General features: G+C 38.7%; 1 protein-coding gene across 1 annotated transcript in view; it reads left to right on the forward strand.

Annotated features, from left to right (window-relative positions):
- Window positions 1-26,309, forward strand: part of FBXL13 (F-box and leucine rich repeat protein 13) — a 219,973-nt gene that overhangs the window by 177,932 nt on the left and 15,732 nt on the right. Inside the window, exon 18 of the mRNA XM_086397072.1 lies at window positions 5,908-5,991. Within this exon, the coding sequence (XP_086253198.1) occupies window positions 5,908-5,991 (84 nt within the window). The remainder of the gene's footprint in view (window positions 1-5,907; window positions 5,992-26,309) is intronic.

The following is a 26,309-nucleotide window of genomic DNA, read 5'->3' on the forward strand; positions in this document are numbered from 1 at the left end:
CCACTCCAGTATTCTTGCCTGGAAACGCCCATGGACAGAGGAGCCCGGCAGGCTACAGTCCATGGGGTCGCAAAGAGTCAGACAGGACCTAATGACTGAACAACAACAACAACAACATATACACATATAAAACTATATTCTTACATAAATATAAAGGATATGTAAGTACTCATTATACCATTTTTTGAACTTGTCTATAAATTTGAATATTTTCAAAATAAAGAGTTGGGGGAGGTATGTTTTCTGTTTACGTCAGTGATATTCTAAGCCTGGAGTAGTATGACTCAGTCATATAGTAAGTGCACACAAACACACATACTATTTCAACCTTTGGTAACTAGTTCATTGCTGATGTGTATCTGTATCAGATAAACAATCCAGATGCAAAACCAGGGGAAAAAAGAATAGTTTTCAAAGGCTTTGTCTGGTGTACACGCAAGGCTTCCTGGCAGTGAGCAGTATTCCCTCCCACTACTCCCAGTGACCCCAGACTGAACTACTTCCCAAACAACTCACACTTTCCAAATGAAGCCTTTGTTCGTGCTGCTTTCTCAGTCTGAAACACTGTTCCTTTTACTTTACTTGTCAAAATCTTACCCAGTCTTTAAGGCTTAATTCAAATTCTTCTTCCTCCATGAAAGTTTCTTCTAGACTGACACCTCCTCCTTCCAACTAAAATCACTCCCTGCTCTGTGGTCCCTATACCTCTTTTGAAACACATCCTCATTCCTTTTTGCATTATTGTCATTTATTCCCTGAAGAGGCAAAGTTTTGTTTAATAGTGTTGCATAGGATAACGTCTACATTCCAGAATAATGTTCAAGGCCCTCATTATGTGGTGCCTGCTTCCTTTCAAATCTTAAGTCTTGACACTCCATTCTATAGACATGATACCAGAGCTATGCATGTTTAGTCGTGCAGTCATGTCTGACTTTTTGAAACCCCATGGACTGTAGCCCTCCAGGCTTCTCTGTCCATGGGATTTCCCAGGCAAGAATACTGGAGTTGGGGGATGGGGAGAGAGGTGGGAAGGTAGTTTGGGGGAGGAGGGGGCATATGAAGACATATGGCTGATTCTGTTGATGTATGGCAGAAACCATCAAAATTTTATAGAATAATTATCCTCCAATTAAAATTAAAATTAAAAATAATACAGCAGTGGGTTGCCATTTCCTACTCCAGGGGATCTTCCTGACCCAGGGGTCAAACCCTCATCTCCTGCATTGGCAGGTAGATTCTTTACCACTGAGCCACCTGAGAAGCCATCAGAGCTATAGTATAAGCCAATTTTCCACCAGGGACTCCTGGTCCCTTAATTCCATGGCCTGTCGAGGAGAAAAGTGCTCCCCAGGATTCCTATGAATTCCTAAGGCCTTGTGTTCTCATATAACCTGCAATGCTAGTGACTTCCCCAGGCTACCACATATTTGCTTTCCTCTGCATTTTAACTGATTACAAAATTCAGTCCCTTCTAAGTTTTGGCAAAATAAAACATAACCTTTCCTGCAAAGCATTCTTGAGTTTGGCTTACTTTTGAAGGAGATGAAGGAGGATTTACATTTTCATTATACTACAAATTCCCTGGAAATTTAAGTATCCACTTCCCTTCTTATTTTTGTCTTGTCTTCCCACTTTCCTCTTTCCATCCCTCCCAGAAGTAAAAGTTTGGCACAGCCAACTCCCAGGACTCCTCCCTCAAACAATTAACAAAGGATTAAACAAAACAAAAACAAAACCTTGCAGTTTCTTCTTAAGATAAATTGTTTGACCAGCTTTTCACATAATTTTTAAAAAATCCATGTAAATCTAATCATGCCATACTATACAGCTTCATACATACACCATACTATTTCATACTTTAATGCTTTTGCGCATTCTGCTCCTTCAGCCTGGAATGTCCTTCCCTCTGTAGTTTACTTGGCAAATTACACTTCCCCACTCATGACTCTCCCCCATGTCTCTCCCCCAATCTTCTGTAATCCAAAATAGTGGATTCATCTTTCCTCTTTGGTTTAATCACTGTGCACAATATTTACCTTCACAGGATTGTAGCAATCTATTTTAAGTATGTCTTCAATGCTAGACTATGGACTCCTTGAGGGTAGACACTGCATCTCACTGACTTTTATACTCCCAGCTTCTATCCCAGAGCCTGATCAATATCAGATCAGATCAGATCAGATCAGTCGCTCAGTCGTGTCCGACTCTTTGCAACCCCATGAATTGCAGCACGCCAGGCCTCCCTGTCCATCACCAACCCCAAAAGTTCACTGAGACTCATGTCCATCGAGTCAGTGATGCCATCCAGCCATCTCATCCTCTGTCGTCCCCTTCTCCTCTTGCCCCTAATCCCTCCCAGCATCAGAGTCTTTTCCAATGAGTCAACTCTTCGCATGAGGTGGCCAAAGTACTGGAGTTTCAGCTTTAGCATCATTCCTTCCAAAGAAATCCCAGGGCTGATCTCCTTCAGAATGGACTGGTTGGATCTCCTTGCAGTCCAAGGGACTCTCAAGAGTCTTCTCCAACACCACAGTTCAAAAGCATCAATTCTTCAGCACTCAGCCTTCTTCACAGTCCAACTCTCACATCCATACATGACCACAGGAAAAACCATAGCCTTGACTAGACGGACCTTTGTTGGCAAAGTAATGTCTCTGCTTTTGAATATGCTATCTAGGTTGGTCATAACTTTCCTTCCAAAGAGTAGGCATCTTTTAATTTCATGGCTGCAGTCACCATCTGCAGTGATTTTGGAGCCCAGAAATAAAGTCTGACACTGTTTCCACTGTTTCCCCATCTATTTCCCATGAAGTGATGGGACCGGATGCCATGATCTTCATTTTCTGAATGTTGAGCTTTAAGCCAACTTTTTCACTCTCCACTTTCACTTTCATCAAGAGGCTTTTGAGTTCCTCTTCACTTTCTGCCATAAGGGTGGTGTCATCTGCATATCTGAGGTTATTGATATTTCTCCCGGCAATCTTGATTCCAGCTTGTGTTTCTTCCAGTCCAGCGTTTCTCATGATGTACTCTGCATAGAAGTTAAATAAACAGGGTGACAATATACAGCCTTGATGAACTCCTTTTCCTATATTGAACCAGTCTGTTGTTCCATGTCCAGTTCTAACTGTTGCTTCCTGACCTGCATATAAATTTCTCAAAAGGCAGATCAGGTGGTCTGGTATTCCCATCTCTTTCACAATTTTCCACAGTTTATTGTGATCCACACAGTCAAAGGCTTTGGCATAGTCAATAAAGCAGAAAGAGGTTTTTCTGGAACTCTCTTGCTTTTTCCATGATCCAGCGGATGTTGGCAATTTGATCTCTGGTTTCTCTGCCTTTTCTAAAACCAGCTTGAACATCAGGAAGTTCATGGTTCACATATTGCTGAAGCCTGGCTTGGAGAATTTTGAGCATTACTTTACTAGCGTGTGAGATGAGCGCAATTGTGCGGTAGTTTGAGCATTCTTTGGCATTGCCTTTCTTTGGGATTAGAATGAAAACGGACCTTTTCCAGTCCTGTGGCCACTGCTGAGTTTTCCAAATTTGCTGGCATATTGAGTGCAGCACTTTCACAGCATCATCTTTCAGGATTTGAAATAGCTCAACTGGAATTCCATCACTTCCACTAGCTTTGTTCATAGTGATGCTTTCTAAGGCCCACTTGACTTCACATTCCAGGATGTCTGGCTCTAGGTGAGTGATCACACCATCGTGATTATCTGGGTCGTGAAGATCTTTTTTGTACAGTTCTTCTGTGTATTCTTGCCACCTCTTCTTAATATCTTCTGCTTCTGTTAGGTCCATACCATTTCTGTCCTTTATCGAGCCCATCTTTGCATGAAATGTTCCTTTGGTATCTCTGATTTTCTTGAAGAGATCCCTAGTCTTTCCCATTCTGTTGTTTTCCTCTATTTCTTTGCATTGATCACTGAAGAAGGCTTTCTTATCTCTTTTTGCTATTCTTTGGAACTCTGCATTCAGATGTTTATATCTTTCCTTTTCTCCTTTGCTTTATAATACATGCTAATTAAATATTTATCTAATGAATAATAAATTAAGAATGAATGAATTTTCTCTAGACCTGAGATTCAAGACTTCTAAGGTATAAAGAAAGACTGTAAAATGTTGGAACCATCATTTGCTTCAGAGAACACCTTCTAATTTGGAGCATTTATAAATTTCAGTGCCAAGGCCTCTTATTATCTGTCCATAGTCTGTTAAATGTCATACTTAGCAAGTATACTTCATTATAGTTCATTTAAAAAATTTCTAACATGGCCTACATAGAAGCAATAAAAAGTGAAAACTTCAGAGAAACTATTTAGAGATAGTTTCATAAAACAAATTCCACATAGAATAATAAAACATGTTTAGCTATTATCAAGCATAGGGCAAATAGAAAAACTGAATCACTTACTTGATATTTTTGTTCAAACAATTTAGTTTCTGTTGGGAGAGTATCTAAATTCCAATTCTTTTAACATGAATAAAACAGCATCCACATCTGGAACCCAGACCACATGTGATGGCTTCACAGAGTGCCCATTCTTTGTTTTGAAATAATGAGACAGAAAATATAATGTGTTCCTAGGAAAGGAATCCACATTTGCAATGAAATGAATAAATTGGGTCATTTTATTTTTGTGTTGCGTACAGAACTGTTAAATGAAATTAGAAATTGTAATTTAACAGTGACTTCAATCAAGCAGAATTTCAAGTACTCTTCTCTTTGATATGCATTTTCTTTTTGAAAAATGAAAGGTCCGATATGTAAATCGGTTAAAAAAAACAGCATATAATACTTGCATGACCCATTTTCAATTATAGTCCAAATGTGGTTTTTATGATTAAAAGGTAAATCAGTCCTGAAAATAAAATGTGAAAAGGACAAATCATATACCATTTCCAGCATTTTCCCCTGCCAGCCAGCTCTGGGACCATAAAAGGAGGAGAAACTGCTCTAGTCTATATAGTCTAGGAAGCATATACAGGAAATAGAAAAGTAACATGATCCTGAATGCAAAACAGAAGGATGGCATTTATAAGGCACAACAGTCAGTTCCTTAACTGAATGTTGTACCAGCTTAGGAGAATAGGTACTGAGAAATGGGCCAACCGACGAAAGTGAAAGCGAAAGTGAGTTGCTCAGTTGTGTCTGACTCTTTGCCACCCCATGGACTACAGCCCATCATGCCTCTCTGTCCATGGAATTCTCCAGGCAAGAAAACTGGAGTGGGTTGCCAGTATTTTCCAAGGGATCTCCCTGACCCAGGGATTGAACCTGGGTCTCCTGAATTGCAGGCAGATTCTTTATCATTTGAGCACCAACAAAACCACACATTAAAAAAGTGAAGAGCTGAAAGTGAAATCCATTTTTTTTAAATAAAAAGAAACAAAACTTTTAGCCTGAAAAAAGAAATGAACTACTAGTGAATAATTATCTGTCTATGGGCCTTTACCTAAAGATGTGTTTCTTCTCCCTCCAAGCAATTAAATATAATAAAATGAACTAAAGATTTTCAGATTTTAGGCTAAGCATAAATAAGAATTTATTGATAAATAGATTCATTAGCCACATGAAGTGTCTTCAAATAAAATAAAGCTGTAAACTTAGGCAACTGAAGATTTCTTTACATTGATTCATGTAACATTTACCTGAAAACAGGAGGCAAGATAAGAAGTTTTCTGGTTCTAGGATTTGTAATACTTTTTGTAAAACATTAGAGATAACCTGAAAATTTTATTGAATAATGTTGCCTAACCAAAGTGATTGTATGATTAAGTCTAAAGAAATATAAAACAGAAGCTAAATATTTTTAGTTGCATAAACTCTTGTTATCTTATTGGAAATACACCTTCTATACTAATGTATTATCAAATAATCTTTATATTAAACATTTTTAGGGTTTGATGACACTTTCCAGACATAGAAAATTAAAGGAACTTTCTGTGTCTGAGTGTGATAAAATCACCGATTTTGGAATCCAGGTAAGACAATTATGTTTTTTGTTGTTGCTGTTAAAGAATTAAGATTGAAAATTAAGTGCAAATTGAATAACCTTTGTGGGTAACAATAGGAAAAAAAAGAAGTGGAATGAAACTAATAATACGTATGTGATCTTGGTTGAGCCAGGATCAACTCGGCCTTTAGTCAGGTCTCCACAGCCTGAGGTGATTGAGAGGATTTGCTTTCCCTTGTTTTCCTGTCTGGTCTCTCCCTTCCAGATGTCAGACTCATAGGATAGACAGGGATAGGCTGACATTTTATTTGGAGAATAATGAACTGCAATGTGGTAAAAGTCTTCTCATATCAATATAACAGAAATGTTCTGTAGAAAGAAATGTTATATCATCTAACCATGAAAATTGGGGGAGTCTGAAAAATTATACCAGGTACTTAACCATTAGGGACTAAGTTATTCAAACATAATTGGTAGTATACTTTGCCAGGATGGAAAGCATGAGATAAGTAATTGGATAAGATAAATGATTGTATGCTCAAATGGTAATTTAAGAACTCATGAGAAGTAAATTTCCTAGACTTGGTGTTGAGTGATAGATAGGAAGTCATAAAGTAGTTATTGTGAGCAAGCCATACATGGTGTTTATCACAACATTAAGCATCTCAGTTTGCTGTTAAAAGAAGACAACTGAAATTATATATCATACTTGTATTGAACTAGGGCAAAATCTGGTTCAGATCAGATCAGATCAGATCAGTCGCTCAGTCGTGTCCGAATCTTTGTGACCCCATGAATCGCAGCATGCCAGGCCTCCCTGTCCATCACCAACTCCTGGAGTTCACTGAGACTCATGTCCATCGAGTTGGTGATGCCATCCAGCCATCTCATCCTCTGTCGTCCCCTTCTCCTCCTGCCCCCAATCCCTACCAGCACCAGAGTCTTTTCCAATGAGTCAACTCTTCGCATGAAGTGGCCAAAGTACTGGAGTTTCAGCTTTAGCATCATTCCTTCCAAAGAAATCCCAGGGCTGATCTCCTTCAGAATAGACTGGTTGGATCTCCTTGCAATCCAAGGGACTCTCAAGAGTCTTCTCCAACACCACAGTTCAAAAGCATCAATTCTTCAGCGCTCAGCCTTCTTCACAGTCCAACTCTCACATCCATGCATGACCACAGGAAAAACCATAGCCTTGACTAGATGAACCTTTGTTGGCAAAGTAATGTCTCTGCTTTTGAATATGCTATCTAGGTTGGTCATAACCTTCCTTCCAAGGAGTAAGCGTCCTTTAATTTCATGCCTGCAGTCACTGTCTGCAGTGAATTTGGAGCCCAGAAAAATAAAGTCTGACACTGTTTCCACTGTTTCCCCATCTATTTCCCATGAAGTGATGGGACCGGATGCCATGATCTTCATTTTCTGAATGTTGAGCTTTAAGCCAACTTTTTCACTCTCCACTTTCACTTTCATCAAGAGGCCCTTTAGTTCCTCTTCACTTTCTGCCATAAGGGTGGTGTCATCTGCATATCTGAGGTTATTGATATTTCTCCCGGCAATCTTGATTCCAGCTTGTGTTTCTTCCAGTCCAGCGTTTCTCATGATGTACTCTGCATAGAAGTTAAATAAGCAGGGTGACAATATACAGCCTTGACGTACTCCTTTTCCTATTTGGAACCAGTCTGTTGTTCCATGTCCAGTTCTAACTGTTGCTTCCTGACCTGCATACAAATTTCTCAAGAGGCAGGTCAGGTGGTCTGGTATTCCCATCTCTTTCAGAATTTTCCACAGTTTATTGTGATCCACACAGTCAAAGGCTTTGGCATAGTCAATAAAGCATTCAAAAAATCTGGTTACTGATTAGTAAAATAGTGGAAGATAGCATTTTTAAACAGAACTAATAATCTAGGAATGTGGAAACTGTTAAATGCATTGGAAACCCCATTTAAAGTATCCTGAGAGTTCAGAAACCCCAGAAAATATGAAAATCTGGGATTAAACTCAGAAAAATAATTTAAATACAAACTCTTATTGACATAAAAGAAGTCATCTCACATGTAGAAAGATAATGCAAATATTAGCTGAAAAGTCCACCAGAGCATGGCAGACCTGAAGTTAAGCTGTCTTCCATAAATTTGAAATGAAAATTTCAAGAAGTTCTAACATAGCTAATAGGAGAGTGTTCAAACATTATATGAACTGTTGGGCTACAGAGAGTGCCAGGTCAAATGGTGTTCTAGACTTTAGCATAGAATTTCACCATTCTGAAGCTGAAGGGATCTTAGAATCATCTAAACCATCTCTGCAATTTTACAAGTGAGGAAACTAAGGCCCAGAGGGCTTAAACAGTCCAAAGTCCTATGCCTTCTCAGCAAACTAATATAATTTTACAGAAATGAAGAGTAGAAACAGAGAACCACTATTCTAAATGGTTGATGGTCAACATAACCTAGTGGGAAAAATTGTTTTCAAATGATTTTCACTGTACTTCATTGTATCGGGACAGTGTAATGGTACTGAACAGGAAAATGTAACATTGATAAGAAGTCTCCTTTAAAAAGAAGGGAAGGGAAAGAAAAAAAAAAAAAGAAGTCTCCTTTAGGAGGCAATAATGTCAAACAATGTGAATTTCTCCCAGTTTCAGATCCTGGTTGCCAAATTTCTAGCAATTTCTAAGAAATCTACCTAGTAGTACATTCAACTGTATAAAAAGGTAAAAAGAACAAACACTATTTTTCAAAGCAAAGATCCCAGAGAGGAGCAACAACTTGCATAGGGCAAGATTGTAACTCTACAATAAGGAAAGGGGTTATAATGTGTGTAACCTACGAGAAGAAAAAGCCAAGAGGTTCCTCTAAGGTTAAACCATGATTTATGTACTGCAGTTCATTTAAGGATTAAACATGAATTTACATAAAACTTTATCCATGTATATGATCTAGTCAAGCATTCAAAAGGTATTTAACAAGGCAACAGAGTAAAGGTTATTAAAATTAAACAGGTATTAACATTTCTAATATTGGATTATATTTCCTTTATGGTGATCAATTACATTTGATCAATAACTACAAATCATTCAGAAGTATTAAAACCCCCTATTGTGATGACATATCATGTATCAATGTGAGAGCTGGACTGTGAAGAAAGCTGAGCACTGAAGAATTGATGCTTTTGAGCTGTGGTGTTGGAGGAGACTCCTGAGAGTCCCTTGGATTGCAAGGAGATCCAACCAGTCCATCCTAAAGGAGATCAGTCCTGGGTGTTCATTGGAAGGACTGATGCTGAAGCTGAAACTCTAATACTTTGGCCACCTGATGTGAAGAGTTGACTCATTGGGAAAGACCCTAATGCTGGGAGGGATAGGGGGCAGGAGGAGAAGGGGAGGACAGAGGATGAGATGGCTGGATGGCATCATCGACTCGATGGACATGAGTCTGGGTGAACTCCGGGAGCTAGTGATGGACAGGGAGGCCTGGTGCACTGTGATTCATGGGGTCGCAGAGTTGGACATGACTGAGCGGCTGAACTGAACTGACTGATTCATTTAAAAGTGCGTCTTGGAATGAAAGAGAGTGCTCACCAAAGTTTGAAGCTAAGTATCAGGAAGCCAGTGCTTCCTGCCATGGCCTTTTTATTTTCCCTCTTGGAAGCCTGAAAATCATACTATTTTTAGGTGCTCTGAGATTTTAGATGAAAAAGTTTACCTATATGCTAACTGTATGATCATACAGCTGAGTTTGGTATAGCTTTTAAAAATGTAGTCTTTTATTGATATATTGATTTCAGTGATCTAAAAGAAAACAAAAGATGGGGATACAGGAGCATGGAAATACAGAATTATTTAATTATCAGTTGCACAAGATTGGCTGTTCTATTCAAGTTCGTGAAAAAAATTTTTTTTTCTCTTTCTCATCATCCCTTTTTTTCTCCTCTCCTCCCTGCTTTTGGAGTGTATGTGATGTGTGTGTATGTGTATGTGTGACTGTATGCTCACACTGAAATGCTGTGACTTTTGATCTCTTTTTACCTCTTCCAAGGTTTCAAGGTTAACACTAATGGGCATGTGGTAATCTTTCTCCTCCTTTCCTCCTCCAGCCTAATTATTAAGTTCCAAAAGAGATGAAATAAAGAGGGAGGAGGAGAAAGTGATACATAAGCCAATTTCACGATTCTTTATCTGGATTTGAAACAAACGTGATTAAATTGAGATGTTTAGATTATCCTAAATTTATCAGGAAATTTCTTGTTATTTAGAAGGTAGGGAACTCGCTTTTTGGCATACGACATTGAAAACTACATAATGATTTAATGAGAAAAGGGAGACGATAAGCATTTTTACCCTGGCTTGGTTTTGCAAGAGTCATGAACATAATAAGAATAAAAAATTACCTCATTTTAGTTTTACTGGAAACCACAGCATATGAAGTTTGAATATCTGGAGCCTCAGATGTATTAAGTTTTTAGGATCTGGTTTTAATTACTTTTCCCAACTTTGGTTTTTTTCCTGAGAACATTAGACATTCAATGATCATGTTAAACTGAAATTATTTGGTACTCTTGAAAGACACTCATTTTGGAAGCAATGTCTGATATAGTCATAGCTGGGCATTTCTCAAGAAACTTTTTTCCTTGAGCATTTGGTGAATTTAAATAACAGACCGTCAAGTTTGGCAAAAGAATTGGTTTAACTGCGATGTGTGTGTGTGCTCAGTTGCTCAGTCATGTCCGACTCTTTGCAACCCCACAGACTATAGCCCGCCAGGCTCCTCTGTCCATGGAATTTTACTGGTAAGAATACTGGAATGGGTTGCCATTTCCTCTTCCAAACCCAGGGATCAAACCCGTGTCTCCTGTGTCACCTGCATTTGGCAGCAGATTCTTTACCAATAGCACCACCTGGGAAGCCCCTTTAACTGAGATGGTATGGTACAAATATATTAGAAGTTTTGTTTTATTAAGTTGTTTGAATAGAACCAATGGAATAAATAAAATTATTTAGTCTAACTGCTTTTTATATTCCCTTAACCTGGTGACTCAGATGGTGAAGAACCTGCCTGCAATGCAGGAGAAAGTGAAAGTCACTCAGTAGTGTCTGACTCTTTACAGCCCCATGGACTATACACAGTCTGTGGAATTCTCCAGGCTAAAATACTGGAGTGGGTAGCCTTTCCCTTCTACAGGGGATTTCCCCAGCCCAGGGATCAAACTCAGGTCTTTTGCACTGCAGGTGGATTCTTTACCAGCTGAGCCACCAGGGAAACCCAATTGTTGAGTATATGTGTGTAGATTAAATATATGTATACATCTTAGACACCACCCTTATGGCAGAAAGTGAAGAGGAAGTAAAAAGCCTCTTGATGAAAGTGAAAGTGGAGAGTGAAAAAGTTAGCTTAAAGCTCAAACATTCAGAAAATGAAGATCATGGCATCCAGTCCCATCACTTCATGGGAAATAGATGGGGAAACAGTAGAAACAATGTCAGACTTTATATTTTTGGACTCCAAAATCACTGCAGACAGTGACTGCAGCCATGAAATTAAAAGATGCTTACTCCTTGGAAGAAAAATTATGATGAACCTAGATAGCATATTGAAAAACAGAGATATTACTTTGCCAACAAATGTCCATCTAGTCAAGGCTATGGTTTTTCCAGTGGTCATGTATGGATGTGAGAGTTGGACTGTGAAGAAGGCTGAGTGCTGAAGAATTGATGCTTTTGAACTGTGGTGTTGGAGAAGACTCTTGAGAGTCCCTTGGACTGCAAAGAGATCCAACCAGTCCATTCTGAAGGAGATCAGCCCTGGGATTTCCTTGGAAGGAATGATGCTAAAGCTGAAACTCCAGTACTTTGGCCACTTCATGCGAAGAGTTGACTCATTGGAAAAGACTCTGGTGCTGGGAGGGATTGGGGGCAGGAGGAGAAGGGGACGACAGAGGATGAGATGGCTGGATGGCATCACCGACTCAATGGACGTGAGTTTGAGTGAACTCTGGGAGTTGGTGATGGACAGGGAGGCCTGGCGTGCTGCGATTCATGGGGTTGCAAAGAGTCGGACACGACTGATCAACTGAACTGAACTGAATACCAAACAAGATTGCCAGGAGAAATATCAATAAAAGCGAAGAAGAACTAAAGAGCTTCTTGATGAAAGTGAAAGAGGAGAGTGAAAAAAATGGACTTAAAACTCAACATTCAGAAAACTAAGAACATGGCATCTGGTCCCATCACTTCATGGCAAATAGATGGGAAAACAGTGGAAACAGTGGCAGACTTTATTTTTTGGGGCTCCAAAATCACTGTAGATGGTGACTGCAGCCATGAAATTAAAAGACCCTTGCTCCTTGGAAGAAAAGTTATGAGCAATCTAGACAGCATATTAAAAAGCAGAGCATTACTTTGCCAACAAAGGTCCATCTAGTCAAAGCTATGGTTTTTCCAGTAGTTATGTATGGATGTGAGAGTTGGACTATAAAGAAAGCTGAGTGCCGAAGAATTGATGCTTTTGAACTGTTGTGTTGGAGAAGATTCTCGAGAGTCCCTTGGACTGTAAGGAGATCCACCCAGTCAATCCTAAAGGAAATCAATCCTAAATACTCATTGGAAGGACTGATGCTAACGCTGAAACTCCAATACTTCGGCCACCTGATGCAAAGAACTGACTCATTTGAAAAGACCCTGAGGCTGAGAAACATTGAAGATGGGAAGAGAAAGAGACAACAGAGGATAAGATGGTTGGATGGCATCACCAACTCAATGGACATGAGTGAGTATACTCCGGGAGCTGGTGATGGACAGGGAGGCCTGGCGTACTTCAGTCCAGGGGGTCTCAAAGAGTCAGACACGACTGAATGATTGAACTAACAAACTAACTAATACCAAATAAATTGTGGTCACTATTCAAGGCAAATAAAAATTAGTTTTTTAAGGAATTATCTTTTTGGTTGCTCTCACCTTCTGAGATGACCCACATTCTGCCTGTGGAGTGTGTTTCTCTCTAAATAATTACCTATCACTTTGTCTCTCACTGAATTCTTTCTGCAATGAGACATCAAGAACCTGAGTTTCATTAATTCCTGAGATCAGGTGTGTGATCTCGGTTTAAAGACCATGGGTTCAAGTCCCAACCTGAGTTCCATGGTTTCAGCTGGTGAGTTGCGGGGGACAGTGATAAGGCACTCACTCCCCCAGCTGAGTCCTTCCTCAGGAGCTGCTGTATCCCAGGGTAGGCCTCTTCCCTGGATCAGAGCTAATCCAGTTGCTGGTTGATACTATGAGGCAGAGGCCCAGCCCTCTTGCTTCAATTTAAGTCAACTTGGAAGAGTCCATCCTTCCAGTTCAAACTGAAAGGATGTGAAACATCTGGATATACTGCAGAATATCTCAAGGGTTCACTACATCAACGAACAAATGTGGGAGGTATATTGGAAGCCTTGACTAGACATATTTGTTTCAAAGAATGGGAGATAAATCCTGCAAAGCATCAAAGCTCAGCTAAAAGTATACGTACACAAAAAAAACCTTCATGCAGATGTTTATAGGAGTTTTCTTTATAATTGCCAAAATAAGCATCCAGCATGTTCTTCTATAGGTAAATAGATAAATAAACATCCAGACAATGGAACATTATTCAGCAATAAAAAGAAAAGAGACACCAAGTTGAGAAAAGACATGGAGGAAGTATAAATGCTATTACCATGAAAGAAGCCAATCTGAAAAGGCTAAGTACTGTATGATTCCAACTATATGACATTCTGGAAAGGCAAAACTATGAAGACAGTAAAAAGATCAAAACCTATAGGGGAGGAAGAGATTGAAAGGTGGAGCACAGAGGATTTTAAGGGCAGTGAAACTGCTCTGTATGATATTATCATGGTGAGTACATGTCATTATACATTTGTCAAAACTAATAGAATGTACAATTCCAAGAGGGAACCCTAATGTAAACTATGGACTTTGGGTGATTATGATGTGTTGATACAGGTTTATCAATTGTAACAAACATACCGCTCTGGTGGGGCATGTTGATAATAGGGGAGGCTATGCATGTTGTGGGGGTAGGAGATAATATGGGGAATTTCTGTAACTTTTGCTTAATTCTGCTGCGAACCTAAAACTCTTCTAAAAAATAAAGTCTATTTTTTTTAAAAAAAGAATTATCTTTTTGTTTATACTTTAAAAAATTAAGAATCTATGTAAATGGCAAGACTCCTTTTCCTATGGTAAGGAAATGTTTCGAATATGCTTTTAGAAGAAACAATTAAAAAAGTTTTATTCCTATGAATGAACCAGTGCATTTTGGGGGGCTTGCCAGGTGGCTCAGTAGTAAAGAATCTGCCTGTGATGAGCAAGAACGTGGGTTTGATCCCTGGGTGCATTTTTTAGTGGCACCTAAATTATAATTGATTAAACATATGTATGTATAAGAGTATTAAGCAATTCTATGACATTACATAATTAATTACTACTATTCTTGAGAATGCTATAAGAGAATATACAAAGTAAAAAGGAAATGGATCGTTGTTTTTAATTAGGATTATGATTTTAGACATATTTCCCAACATCCCAGTTAAATTAGTATAACATGCAGGATATTGATGTACATACTTAGGCACTAAATTAACCCTTTTGCTTTTGGCAACGTGTATGTGCCCTAAGCCCCCAGATGTTTTTTTTTTTTTTTCCATCTTTACTCAGCCTGACTCCATATCTACTTCTGTTACAATCTCATAACACTGTGCATCATGTTCACATACTACAAAGGCAGGCCTCTCTGTTTAAGCCCTCTTACTGCCCACCTATGTATGAGCAAGGCTTGTCAAATCTTGGAGGAAAAAGGTCTACAGGGACAAAATGAACATACAGAACATTCCTTTTTGTATACTAATTTTATATCATGCAACTTTGTTATAATTGCTTATTAGTTCTAGTAGTTGGTATGTTTTTGTTTTGGCTTTTTGTTAATTCTTTGCGATTTTCTACCTAACAGTCATACCATCTGCAAACACAGGCATTTTTTTTTCTTCTCTATCTATATACCTTCTATTTCTTTTTCTTACTGAATTAGTTAGGACTTCCAGTATGGTGTGGAATAAGAGTGAAAAGGGAAAACATCCTTGTTTCATTCCTGATCTTACAGGGAAACCACAGGTTTCTTTTCACTGAGTATGATGTTAGCTATAGATTTTTTGTACATGTTCTTTACCATGTTGAAAGAACCTTCCCTCTATTCCTAGTCTTGCTGAGAGTGTTTTTCAGTAATGTGTGTTGGATTTTGTCAAATACAATCTTTGATATGATCATATAGTTTTTCTTCTTTAGACTATTGATGTGATGAATTACATTAGTTGACTTTTGAATTTTGAACCAGCCTTGCATATGTCCAGAGCATTATTTCAAAATGGTTACTAAATACTTTATTCCTCCCCTTAAGTCTCTGCTGTCAGAACTTAGAGGCCCTCTTAGAGGCCCTCCTAGAGGTAAAGCTCACGAAAGTCTGTAGGCCCACTTAAGGTTGGCCCGCCAGGAATTTTTCTCTCAGGCTACTCCATTCTCGGTTTCCAGCAATTAGTCAATTACCCTTTCAGTGTGCCTACTTGTACTGGCTCCAGCCACAAGTTTCCCCACTCCCGCTGCTCCTGCTGCCGCTGCTAAGTCACTTCAGTCGTTTCTGACTCCATGCAACCCCATAGATGGCAGCCCACCAGGCTCCTCTGTCCCTGGGATTCTCTAGGCAAGAACACTGGAGTGGGTTGCCATTTCCTTCTCCAGTCCATGAAAGTGAAAAGTGAGGATGAAATCACTCAGTTGTGTCCAACTCTTTGTGACTAGTAAGCCCTAATTCTCTGTATTTGCCTGACTCTCCAATTTTGACAGTGGTGGTTTGTTTTATGACCTCAATTATCTGACAGATCTAAGGAGAGCTGCTGATTTTCAGTTTGCTCAGCTTTTTTCTTGTTTTGAGGATGGGACTGATAAGTTCCAGACTTCCATGACAGACTGGAAACTGGAAGTCTGGAACATGAGTTTTGGATCCCTGGATGTTGGCTGAATCAGTGGCATCCAAAAAGGGATGACCAATGTACAGTGGGCTCTGAATCAGATCTTGAGGCCCAGCAATGAAGTAAGGAACTGAAAGTCGCTGGAGCCAAGAGCAGAGACCCATAGGTAAGTTGGGCAGGTAGGTGGTCACTGTCAAGCATGGCACCTGTGGCTGTTGTGAGCTCTCTGCAGTGTGTCTGGCTGTGCTTATATAGATGGGGCCTGTGGCTGCCCCAAGGTTCAAGTATTTTCTTTGGTCATGTTCTTCCAGAAAGATCTTCAGTTTCCTTAGTACAACACTAGAATTTTATTTGCAATTACAAAATTGGAGAAAACTTTAGATGATTAAGTTCAACTTGAATGAAGAATTCCATGCCCTCATGTAAAGACAATAATCTGTCTAAATCAGATTAACTGATTTTATGAAAATGGGACAGTTTGCTCAGTGACTGAACTGAAAACATTTGGACTGGACTTTCTATGTAGTGGACACTGAGATAATCTGTTTTTGAAAATAGAAATCATTCTAAAATCTTTAAAGAATATTGAGTCTGGGTCTAGTAGAATAAAGAGACTTAGAAAAATCCAATACCACTTAGTCATTGTAACATTAATTTAGCATCTGCTACATGCTAGACACTGTTCTAAGTATTTCCCATTCAGTAATTAGCTACTTTATGAGGTAGGTAATACTTTTGATTCCACTTTACAGATAAGGAGACTGAAGTTCAGAGAGGTTATGAATCTTACCCCAAATAATGAAACAAGCAAGCATGTGAGCTGGGGTATAACATGTCTTATTCCAGAGTGACAATTTTTGCCATTATGCTGTGATTAACGAAGCCACAGAAGGATTCAGTTGAGATACTTAATCCAGCATGGGAATGACAATGAGAGCCTATCTGTTGGAAAATCACTTTAATAAGCAATATAGAAGATGGATTGAAGATCAGAGGGGAGAAAGAACTGCTATCACTATTAAAGGCAGAAATATGTTGAGAGATTTTTGTTATAGTCCAGGGGAGAGAAGATGGCAGCCTGAACAGCAACAGAAGAGAATGAATGGGAGACTATCTGGATAGCAAATCCACAGAATGGTCATGGTTTGGATGGGACAGGGTCAAGCTATGGTTAAGGATGATGGCCATGCTTCTGGATTGAAGATTGGGGGGCAAGAGAAGGGGGAGACAGAGGATGAGATGGTTGGATGGCATCATCGACTCAACAGACAGGAATTTAAGCAAACTCCCAGAGACAGTGAAGGACAGGGAAGCCTGGCGCGCTGCAGTCCATGAGTTCACAAAAAGTCAGACACGACTGAGCAACTGAACAGTAACAACAACAACCACGATTCTGATTTGGCTGCCTGGGAAGTTTGTGGTACCCTCATTTTCAAGCTGTTTTCCATAGCCAAGTCAGGTGTCCAGGGCTATGAACTACCAAGTCTGATTCAGCATTTTTGGCATTTACTGCTGCACTTTATTTTCTTGGGAGTGATTTTGTCTGTGCATCCTCTCAGCTCTCGTCATCCCTTTACTCTGAAGACAGTCTTAAGCATCCGCTCTCCCACTCTTTACCCACAGACTCATGGTGGCTAAGGGAGCTCTGCTGGAGTTTGTTTCTGTTTTTACTCTATGTATAGGTAATGTGAGGTGTTCTCTGTGTCCTAGTAATGATGAATGTATGGGTCCTATGGAGTTTTATTTGTCCTCTCAATAGATTTTATGGCTTTGGGAACAGGGGAAGATTCAGATGTAGGTAACTGTTGTTGTTCTTCAAATCCAGTCATGGCCTCCTCTTTATTTATTATTATTTTTTAATGAAAAAAATTTAAAAAAAATTTATTATCTCTAACAGAGAAGGCTGCTGCTGCTGCTGCTAAGTTGCTTCAGTCATGTCCGACTCCGTGCGACCCCAGAGATGGCAGCCCACCAGGCTTCCCCATCCCTGGGATTCTCCAGGCAAGAAAACTGGAGTGGGTTGCCATTTCCTTCTCCAATGCATGAAAGTGAAAAGTGAAAGTGAAGTCATTCAGTCGTGTCCGACTCTAGCAACCCCATGGACTGCAGCCCAACAGGCTCCTCCGTCCATGGGATTTTCCAGGCAAAAGTACTGGAGTGGGATGCCATTGCCTTCTCCAACATAGAAGGCTATCTACCTTTTAAAACCCTCTAATCAGAATGCAGTGGGTAGGACTTATAACCATATAAGAGAGATAAGAGGCATGTGGTAGTGATTCAGCTTCATCTACTCTCTGTTGTCTTTTCTGTCTAGCTTGTTGTTTATATTCTTCACAAGCTGGTTTACTGGTATCTTGCAAATGGCACTGCTGATGAATTTTAAGAGCCCAGATAAAGTCTAGGTTACTGTCATATTCTCTGATGATCACAAAGGTATCTGATAACTTTTGGTTTTGGGTAAAAGCAGCAGTGGAGGTGCTAGAACCTCCACATCCCTCATTGTTCTCTTAGGGACTCTTCTTTTTTGAGATCCTTAATTTTGCCCTAACTGCTTGGACACTGGAGATAATAAGTTCCTTTTCCCCTTTAATCTTCAGTGTGTTTTGACCTCTTTTATCCTGACTTACAAACTTTTGATTTTACTTTTTATTTGACCTTTAGTAACAGATTTACCTTGACTTGCAAACAGAAAGGGGAGAAGAGAGGAAAGATCAAGGAATAAGGGACAGGGGAAGTGTGGCCATATGGGGCAAATTATAAGCTATTTCATAGCTGGGAGAACAGCAAAGCAAGATCCATGGCTGTTCATCTGGCTTTCAGCTTGACCCAGGAATGTTTAGTAAGTTGAATGGTTCTATAGATATGGGTCTGCTCCAGGCTGAGTCCAACTGAAGACTGAGGATTCAGGGTTTTCAGTCCTGTACCCTGGACTCCCTGCGCTAGAGAACTGAAACCCTTACAACTAGCATGGAGCATCTACATGGCTACTCAGGTTGGAAAGGCCTCGTTCCCCAACAGTCCTATCTGCATCTTCCTCCTTAATAATTGCCTACGGCCAGCCTGTTCTGCAAGTGTAAGAAAAACTGGATTCTTGTTTTGCCCTAGCACTCATCCTGGATTCATTCTTGACCTAAAAACAAGAACTGAATGACTCTCCAGTGACTCTTTTCTGATCTTAAACTCCTACTTTGAATTACTAAACTTTCTGAATAGTTATAAAATGTTGTTTATACCAGACTCTCATCACTCACTCTCATCAGTTCATAGACCTCACCCTCTAGTACTAAACCAAAATCAGTTTTAGTGGGCTTTGACACAGAATAACTTACAGTGCCAAAGATGGATTAGATGTGTTGGCTCCACATGGCAACAATGTTTAAAAAAAAAACATTGATTTCTATTTGGTTTCCAAGATTAAACCATTTAAGAATTATCAAAGCATGGGATTTCAATAACTCCACCTCTTCCCCAGGGATACAGTTATGTTTATTGATTGTAAGGGAAGCAACAAACAGAAGATCCATTTCCAAAATGGCCACAATTCTTGGCCTCTGGTGCAGTAGAAGCTATGAAATCTCCTGCATGTGGGAAGATGGGGCATCCAGACGTCTGGACACTTTATCTCTTGGCTATACCACTCAGGAAAATTCTTTATCTTATCCACTAATATGGGTTATTATTAGGAAGTAACTGACTAAACAGTCTATGATGAAGATATCAGAAGATCTCAGGTTCAGAATTATTTCACATGGTCTCAGAAGAAGGAACTAAGGAATCCCTCTGGTAGAATTAAGAACTGGGTATCTGAAACCTTATGGAAAAAGCACCTCCCACAGAACCTGGAATAAGTATGAGCTTTGTTACAGAAATTGATGCTTCATGGCTACCCATGCCAAGAACAGTCTATTTATAATAGAACAAAATACTCTTTAGAGAACTAAGGACCTGAAATCAACTGAGTCACAAACTCCTACCAAGATACCTAGGCTTTATTCTCTTTTCAAAGGCTATGAGCAAAAGAAATAAGCTCAGAATTCTCCACTGCTCCTTATGCTAGTGTGTTTCCAATTGTTGAGGCAATTCAATAGAATTAAAAATTTGCCAGCACTTCAGAGGATGTGGGATTTGAAAGCCTGTCATTTTCCCACAGTCTCTACTGTTCAAGGCATAATGGAGTCTTGGGTACCATGTTTTCATGTCTGATAAACAGCGGAAACTGAGAACACCCCGCACAAGTACTGGCTTCTTGCCTACTCCCACTGGAGAGAACCATTCTCCAACAACTGAAATGCTGATAGATTCATTAAATGAATGCACACATCTGTTATTTTCATGTTGAACATCCACAGAAAAGAGCTATGAGAGAATATGTTATAGGAAGATAATCCTTTGGAGGCCTCTCTCAATTTAAGCTGTCCCTGGAACATTAGTTTATCCTATGTAATCTAAAACTTGCCCAAAGTCAGATTATCTGAAGGCAAAAATAAAAGGGCAGGAAAAATAAATGTCAGAATCTCACTTTCCTACAATAGTATGAGTTTATGCTTCTTAAGCCTAAGTGGCTAATGTGCTTTTGATCTCTCTTTTATGCAGCATGCCTAGGCTCATTGCACCTCACCTGACATGAACTGAGCACCTGAAGCATGTCTGATAGAAGCTGTGGTTTTTCTATGTCATGACTTCTAATAATCCTCTTTGTTAACTTCCAGTTAAATTGTGTGCATGATATTTCTTCATCTCAAACCCTCCAGCACGTTGAAGGTGGTAAGGTGGTATTCTCATGTCTTAATTGGCAGGCAGGATTGTTCTACAGCCTCTCTGGTTCCACTGCTGACAGACAAAAAGTCAGCATTTACACAGGGTATTACGTCTGCAAAGGGATCCTGGAGTACACATTTTCTCTCTACCTTCCAATAAACCTGAGAGATAGACAGTTGTTTTCATTCTCCTCTTAAAGATGAGGAAATTTGAAGTTAAGTAACTTGCCCAAGGTCACAGACACAACTTCAAATTCCTGGCCCTTTGTTTTTCTTCTAGACCAGGAACCTCCCTTGATTACATCATCTCTTATTCCATTATGCACCAAAATTGGAGATCAAAGCATCAATAACAGTTGATGAACTCATTATTCAATAGAGATTCTTAAATGGAAGAGGTCACAGGATGACACTGTGACTTTGTCCTTAAAGTTCTGAGTTGCCGTTTTCTTGGGAAAGAAGGAGAAAAAATAAGAAGTCGAGGGCTGACTGTGCAAATAGAAACCCATCAATTCTTTAAAGCTGATTATTATAGCTTAAGTAATTTCTCTGCCCAAAGATCTTAATAGACATTTATCCAAAGAATAAATACAGATGACACATGAAAAGATGCTCAACATCACTAATAATTAGAGAAATGCAAATCAACCCTGCAATGAGGTACAATCTCACAGCTGTCAGAATGGTCATCACTAAAAAAAGTCTACAAATAACAAATGCTGGGGAGGGTATGGAGAAAGAGAAACCCTTCTACACTGCTGGTGGGAATGTAAATTGGTACAACTACTATGGAGACCATTATGGAGGTCACTTAGAAAACTAAAAAAAAAAGAACTACCATAATGTCTAGCAATCCCACTTCTGGGCATATACACAGATAAAATTATTAATTTTTAAATTAATGTATCTTTTTTAAGATACATGTACCCTATGTTCATAGCAGCACTATTCACAATAGCCAAGACATGGAAACAAAGTAAATGTCCACTGACAGATGAATAAAGATGTGGCACACATATACAATGGAATACTGTTCAGCCATAAAAAGAACGAAATAATGCCATTTGTAGAAACATGGAGAGATTTTCATACTAAGTGAAGTCAGAAAGAGAAAGACAAATACCATATGATATCACTTATATGTGGAATCTAAAATATGACACAAATGAAATTATCTATGAAACAGAAACAGAATCACAGATATACAGAACACACTTGTGGTTGCCAAAGGGGAGGGAGCTGGGAGAAGGAAGGACTGGGAGTTTGGGATTAGCAGATGTAACTAATATACATAGGATGGAAAAACAACAAGGTCCTACTGTGCAGCACAGGAAACTATAGCTGATCTCCTGGGATAAACCATAATGAAAAAGAATACAAAAAATATTGCATATATGGTATAACTGAGTTACGGCAGAAATTAGCACGATACAACACTTCAACCAACCACACTTCAATTTTAAAAATATTATTAATAATCATTTAAAGCAAAAAAAAAAAAAGGCAATTTCCTCACCCTTTTGCTCTCATGGGGTTGCTGGAGTGTCAGGTAACTTGGCCACTTGATATCCTTTTCTTATTTTTTAAAAATGGAAAAAAATATTGGTTATATTTCAAGCCACAAAAAAATACCTAACTGAACTTTGGGTAGTCCAAACTTAGCTCATTTTTTTTGAAGATGAAAATCTAGGATTTTCTTTCAACAGTCCTAATTTCAAATTATAATTCAGAGATACTTTGTTTTGACCTTCCTGATCTTCCTTCCAATATGCATTTTCTTCCACTCACTCAACCTGTTTATAATTTTCTTATATTTGACATCTTTTTATGTACTTGTCACATTTGATACTTTAAAAGTAATTCCCTTGTTTTTACCCATACCTAGAGTCTGTAGAGCCAGTATGTCATTAAAGCTTACTGACAACCAAAGGCATACCATTGAGTAGGTTTCTCTAGAGAAAGCATTTACTCTGGCAAGTGAACAAGATGATCTATTTTGGTGTGACAAGAAAATATTAGAACTTCTATTATGATTTAGTTTTATCTCATATATTTTATTTTTACATACTTTATAATATATATTTGAATATCTATATAATTTACAAGTACATTTAATTTACATTTTTTGAAAGTATATGCTCAAAATATTTTTATTATGGTGTGATGATTTTAAAAATTTTGAAATCATACCCATAGAGAATCAGTAGGTACAAATAATATTACTAGCTATTACTTACTAACTGCTATGTTCCAGGCATTGTTCAATTCCTTTATTTATCTTAATTCACTTAATCCCCCTAACAACTCTATGAAGTAGGTGCCATAATAACTATACCATTTTATTCCCATGCTGCAAGTGAGATCATTCAGACATTGAAAAGTTGGATAATTTATCTAGAGAGACAGAGCTTCTAAGTGGCAGGATTTTAAATTAGGCTAGTGGACTCCAAACTCTGTCCTCTTAACTACTCTTGTTCACTAGCAGTTACTGAACAGAGTGCCAGGTAGGACTGGGCTTAGTGGAATCTACGGGAGCTCATTCTCCTCACTCCTTTGATGAGAGACATTTTCCATTCTCTTTGGAAACTCTCATCTTGAACTTCATCTGTATACCAGATGTTGGCCACAAGATAATTTAGACATGGTCTCTGCCCTCAAGAAGCTACAGTCAATGCAGAAGATAAGACAGTTGTATAAATAGCTATAATATAAGTGGAAAGTGAGAAGGACAAAAAATTAAAGCTACAGAAATTTTGGAGAGTCATTACTTCCAGAGTGAGGAATTGGGAAAAACTTCATGGAATAAAGTACATTTGAGCTGTGGCTTATTCCCTCAAATCACTATATAACTGATAAGAAATTTCACAGTGAAAGTATCTTTGGAAATATTTGTTTTGGGTCTTGGCCTTGCCCTTTCTCCCTTTCACAGTCCTCTCCGTATTTAAAAACAGTAGGCTCCTCTAAAAGTGGTATAATCCTGTAACGCTGAGCCCAAGCTAAGCCTAGTTTCCCTGGCAGGGAGCACGTGAATGCAGGGGAGGCATCTTATCAGTGGGGTGATAGGGATGGTAGTGGACACTTAGGCACTGATAGTTTGGTTTTGGTGCCAGGGCCCAGATTTCACAGCTCAGTGTGCTCAGGCAACCACCACTCCTACCTGTTCTGAGGCCTAATGGGGACAAAGCATTATAAGAGACTATAGCTTTGAATTCAGTTTATAACTTAGAATTGAGGAAGTTGTATTTCAACTAGCCCCAAATAGCCTTCATTATAGAAAATGGTTCATGATAGCAAAAGAATTCTCCATAATTATCAGTAGAAAACTGTATCCTACTCCCACACAGAACTCTGTAGCAGGATTAATTAGAAATTAATAAGGCAAATAAATAGTCAAGAGATGGTTTTATGAGTATGCACCATGAGGTGAGCTTTTTTAAGACTGCGAGCTGACATCTTTTGAGGTAGTTTAAATTAGGATTTTGACAGAAGCACATTATTGTCACATTCGGTAAATATTAGTGAGATTCAGTCTCTTCCACATATCCAATTTAGGAATGCAGTCATTAAGCCCCCACACAGTGATTCAATTCATGAAATACAGAGAAGAAATTATTTAACTAAGAGATTTGGAAGTTGTCTTAAAGACTGCTGAGAAAGTCAAAGTGTTAGTCACTCAGTTGTGTCTGACTCTGCGACCCCATGGAATAGCCCACGAGGCTCCTCTCTCCATGGAATTCTCCAGGCAAGAATACTGAAATGGGTAGCCATTTCCTTCTCAAGACTGCTAACCCATGGCAAAACTGGTTGATACATGGGATGAAAGTCAATCCCATGACTTGATAATTTTTGTACTTTCTCTCCATTTTCATTATAAAAGATTTTTACTTTGAATAAGCTCAGAGTAGCATTTTCCAAGATAAGAAAATCAACAGTATTAATATATGTGTGATCCTGAAGCATTGTAGCCAGAAGAGCATAAATAATCTTATGGGTAAGGGGGGTATGGAATTTCATGAGTGATTATGCTGAAAAACATGCCTGTAGGCTTAAGTACTTAATACAACTTACAATCTCTAAAGGAAAATATGGATTGTAAGAGAGGGAAAGTTCTGACTTATTTCTTGGATCTGCACTGATTTATGCCAAACATAAAGCCCTGGACTCATCTTTGTGCCTCAGATTTTCCCTGAATGAGAATGCTACCATGAATGCATCATAGGCCTTATTAATCATTTTTATAAGTTCTTCTGTAATTTAAAAATTCTGAGAAAGTTTAACTTCAAAGAATATCAAAGCTTTTAAAAAGGCTTAAAGCAGAACTGATTCAAGCAGTCCAAGACACTAACAGATGCTTCTGAAGAGTCTGCAGACATGCAGAGACTTGAATTTCCCTTTGAAGCTTGTTTCATCTTTTAATAAGTTTTTCTTATAGTTCAACTATTCCTTCTTGCTTTATATTTTCTCTGGTTTCTTGAACTCTATCCACTCTCTAAATAGAAAACAATGTTATCCTACCCCTTGCAACATAAGAATTCCTGTATTATTAAAACACAAGTCTTTATATCCTTGAAGATACTCACAGATTGAGCAAGCAGCTAGTATTTATTGAGAACTTACTGTAGTCTAAATATGATGCTTATGAAAGGGGTATAAGAAGCAAGCAGAGTTCCAGACAGTACCTCTGAGAGACTTATTGCACTCTAAATGAAAAACTTATTGAATGTGAGCTGAGTTTTAAGACCAATTCCAATCCTTTAAAGCTAGATTTCCCTAGTTGTGCCCTCTATGCTTGATTAGCTCCAATAACAGGGACCTCAATATCTCCTTACAAGCTGCCCCTTCCAATATCTGACATCACTTAGTTGCTAGAGAAAACAAACCTCCATATAAACTGAGCTACAAAACAGGAATGAGTCAAGTACTGTAAGTGCTGAATCAGCTGAAAAAGACAAGTTTTGTATGAGGTCAGAGGAGAGGAATCACTGATGGTTACTGTGGTCAGAAAAAGATGATGACTTAGGGCAAAATAACCAGTATCTTTCGGTTTTCTCCAAAGTACAACACAAATGTGCATCTTTATTATTACTGGTATCATATGCAAATTCCAGTAATAATTAATATTTATTGACTGCTTGTTGTTCAGTTGCTAAGTCGTGTCTGAATCTTTGCGACACCATGGACTGCAGCAGGCCAGGCTTCCCTGTCCTTCACTGTCTCCCAGAATTTGCTTAAACTCATGTCCATTGAGTCAGTGATGCCATTCAACATCTCATCCTCTGTCTCCTCCTCCCCTCAATCTTTCCTAAGAACTAATCAATATGTTAAACTGCCCCTCAAATGACACTGTATGTAAATTTTAATATAGGCTTTTTTTCTTTTTACTGAAAGTAGGAATGAAAATTAAGAACAACCAAGATAAAGGGAAGAACTTTTAATGATTTCCAGACCTTTTCTAGCCCTAGAAATTTTAGATGAACATTTTGGCATTCCAGAACAATGCTGGAGGGTAGATATTATTTTCCCTAACTTGAAGAAACTGAGGCTCAGAAAAATTGAGTGACTTGCTAAGGTTTCAAGGCTAATAAAGTGGTAG

This window comes from Bos grunniens, chromosome 4, assembly GCF_055505025.1.
Source record: "Bos grunniens cultivar Pamir isolate PY7600 chromosome 4, Bosgru_T2T1.0, whole genome shotgun sequence".
In the NCBI taxonomy this organism is placed as follows: Eukaryota; Metazoa; Chordata; class Mammalia; order Artiodactyla; family Bovidae; genus Bos; species Bos grunniens.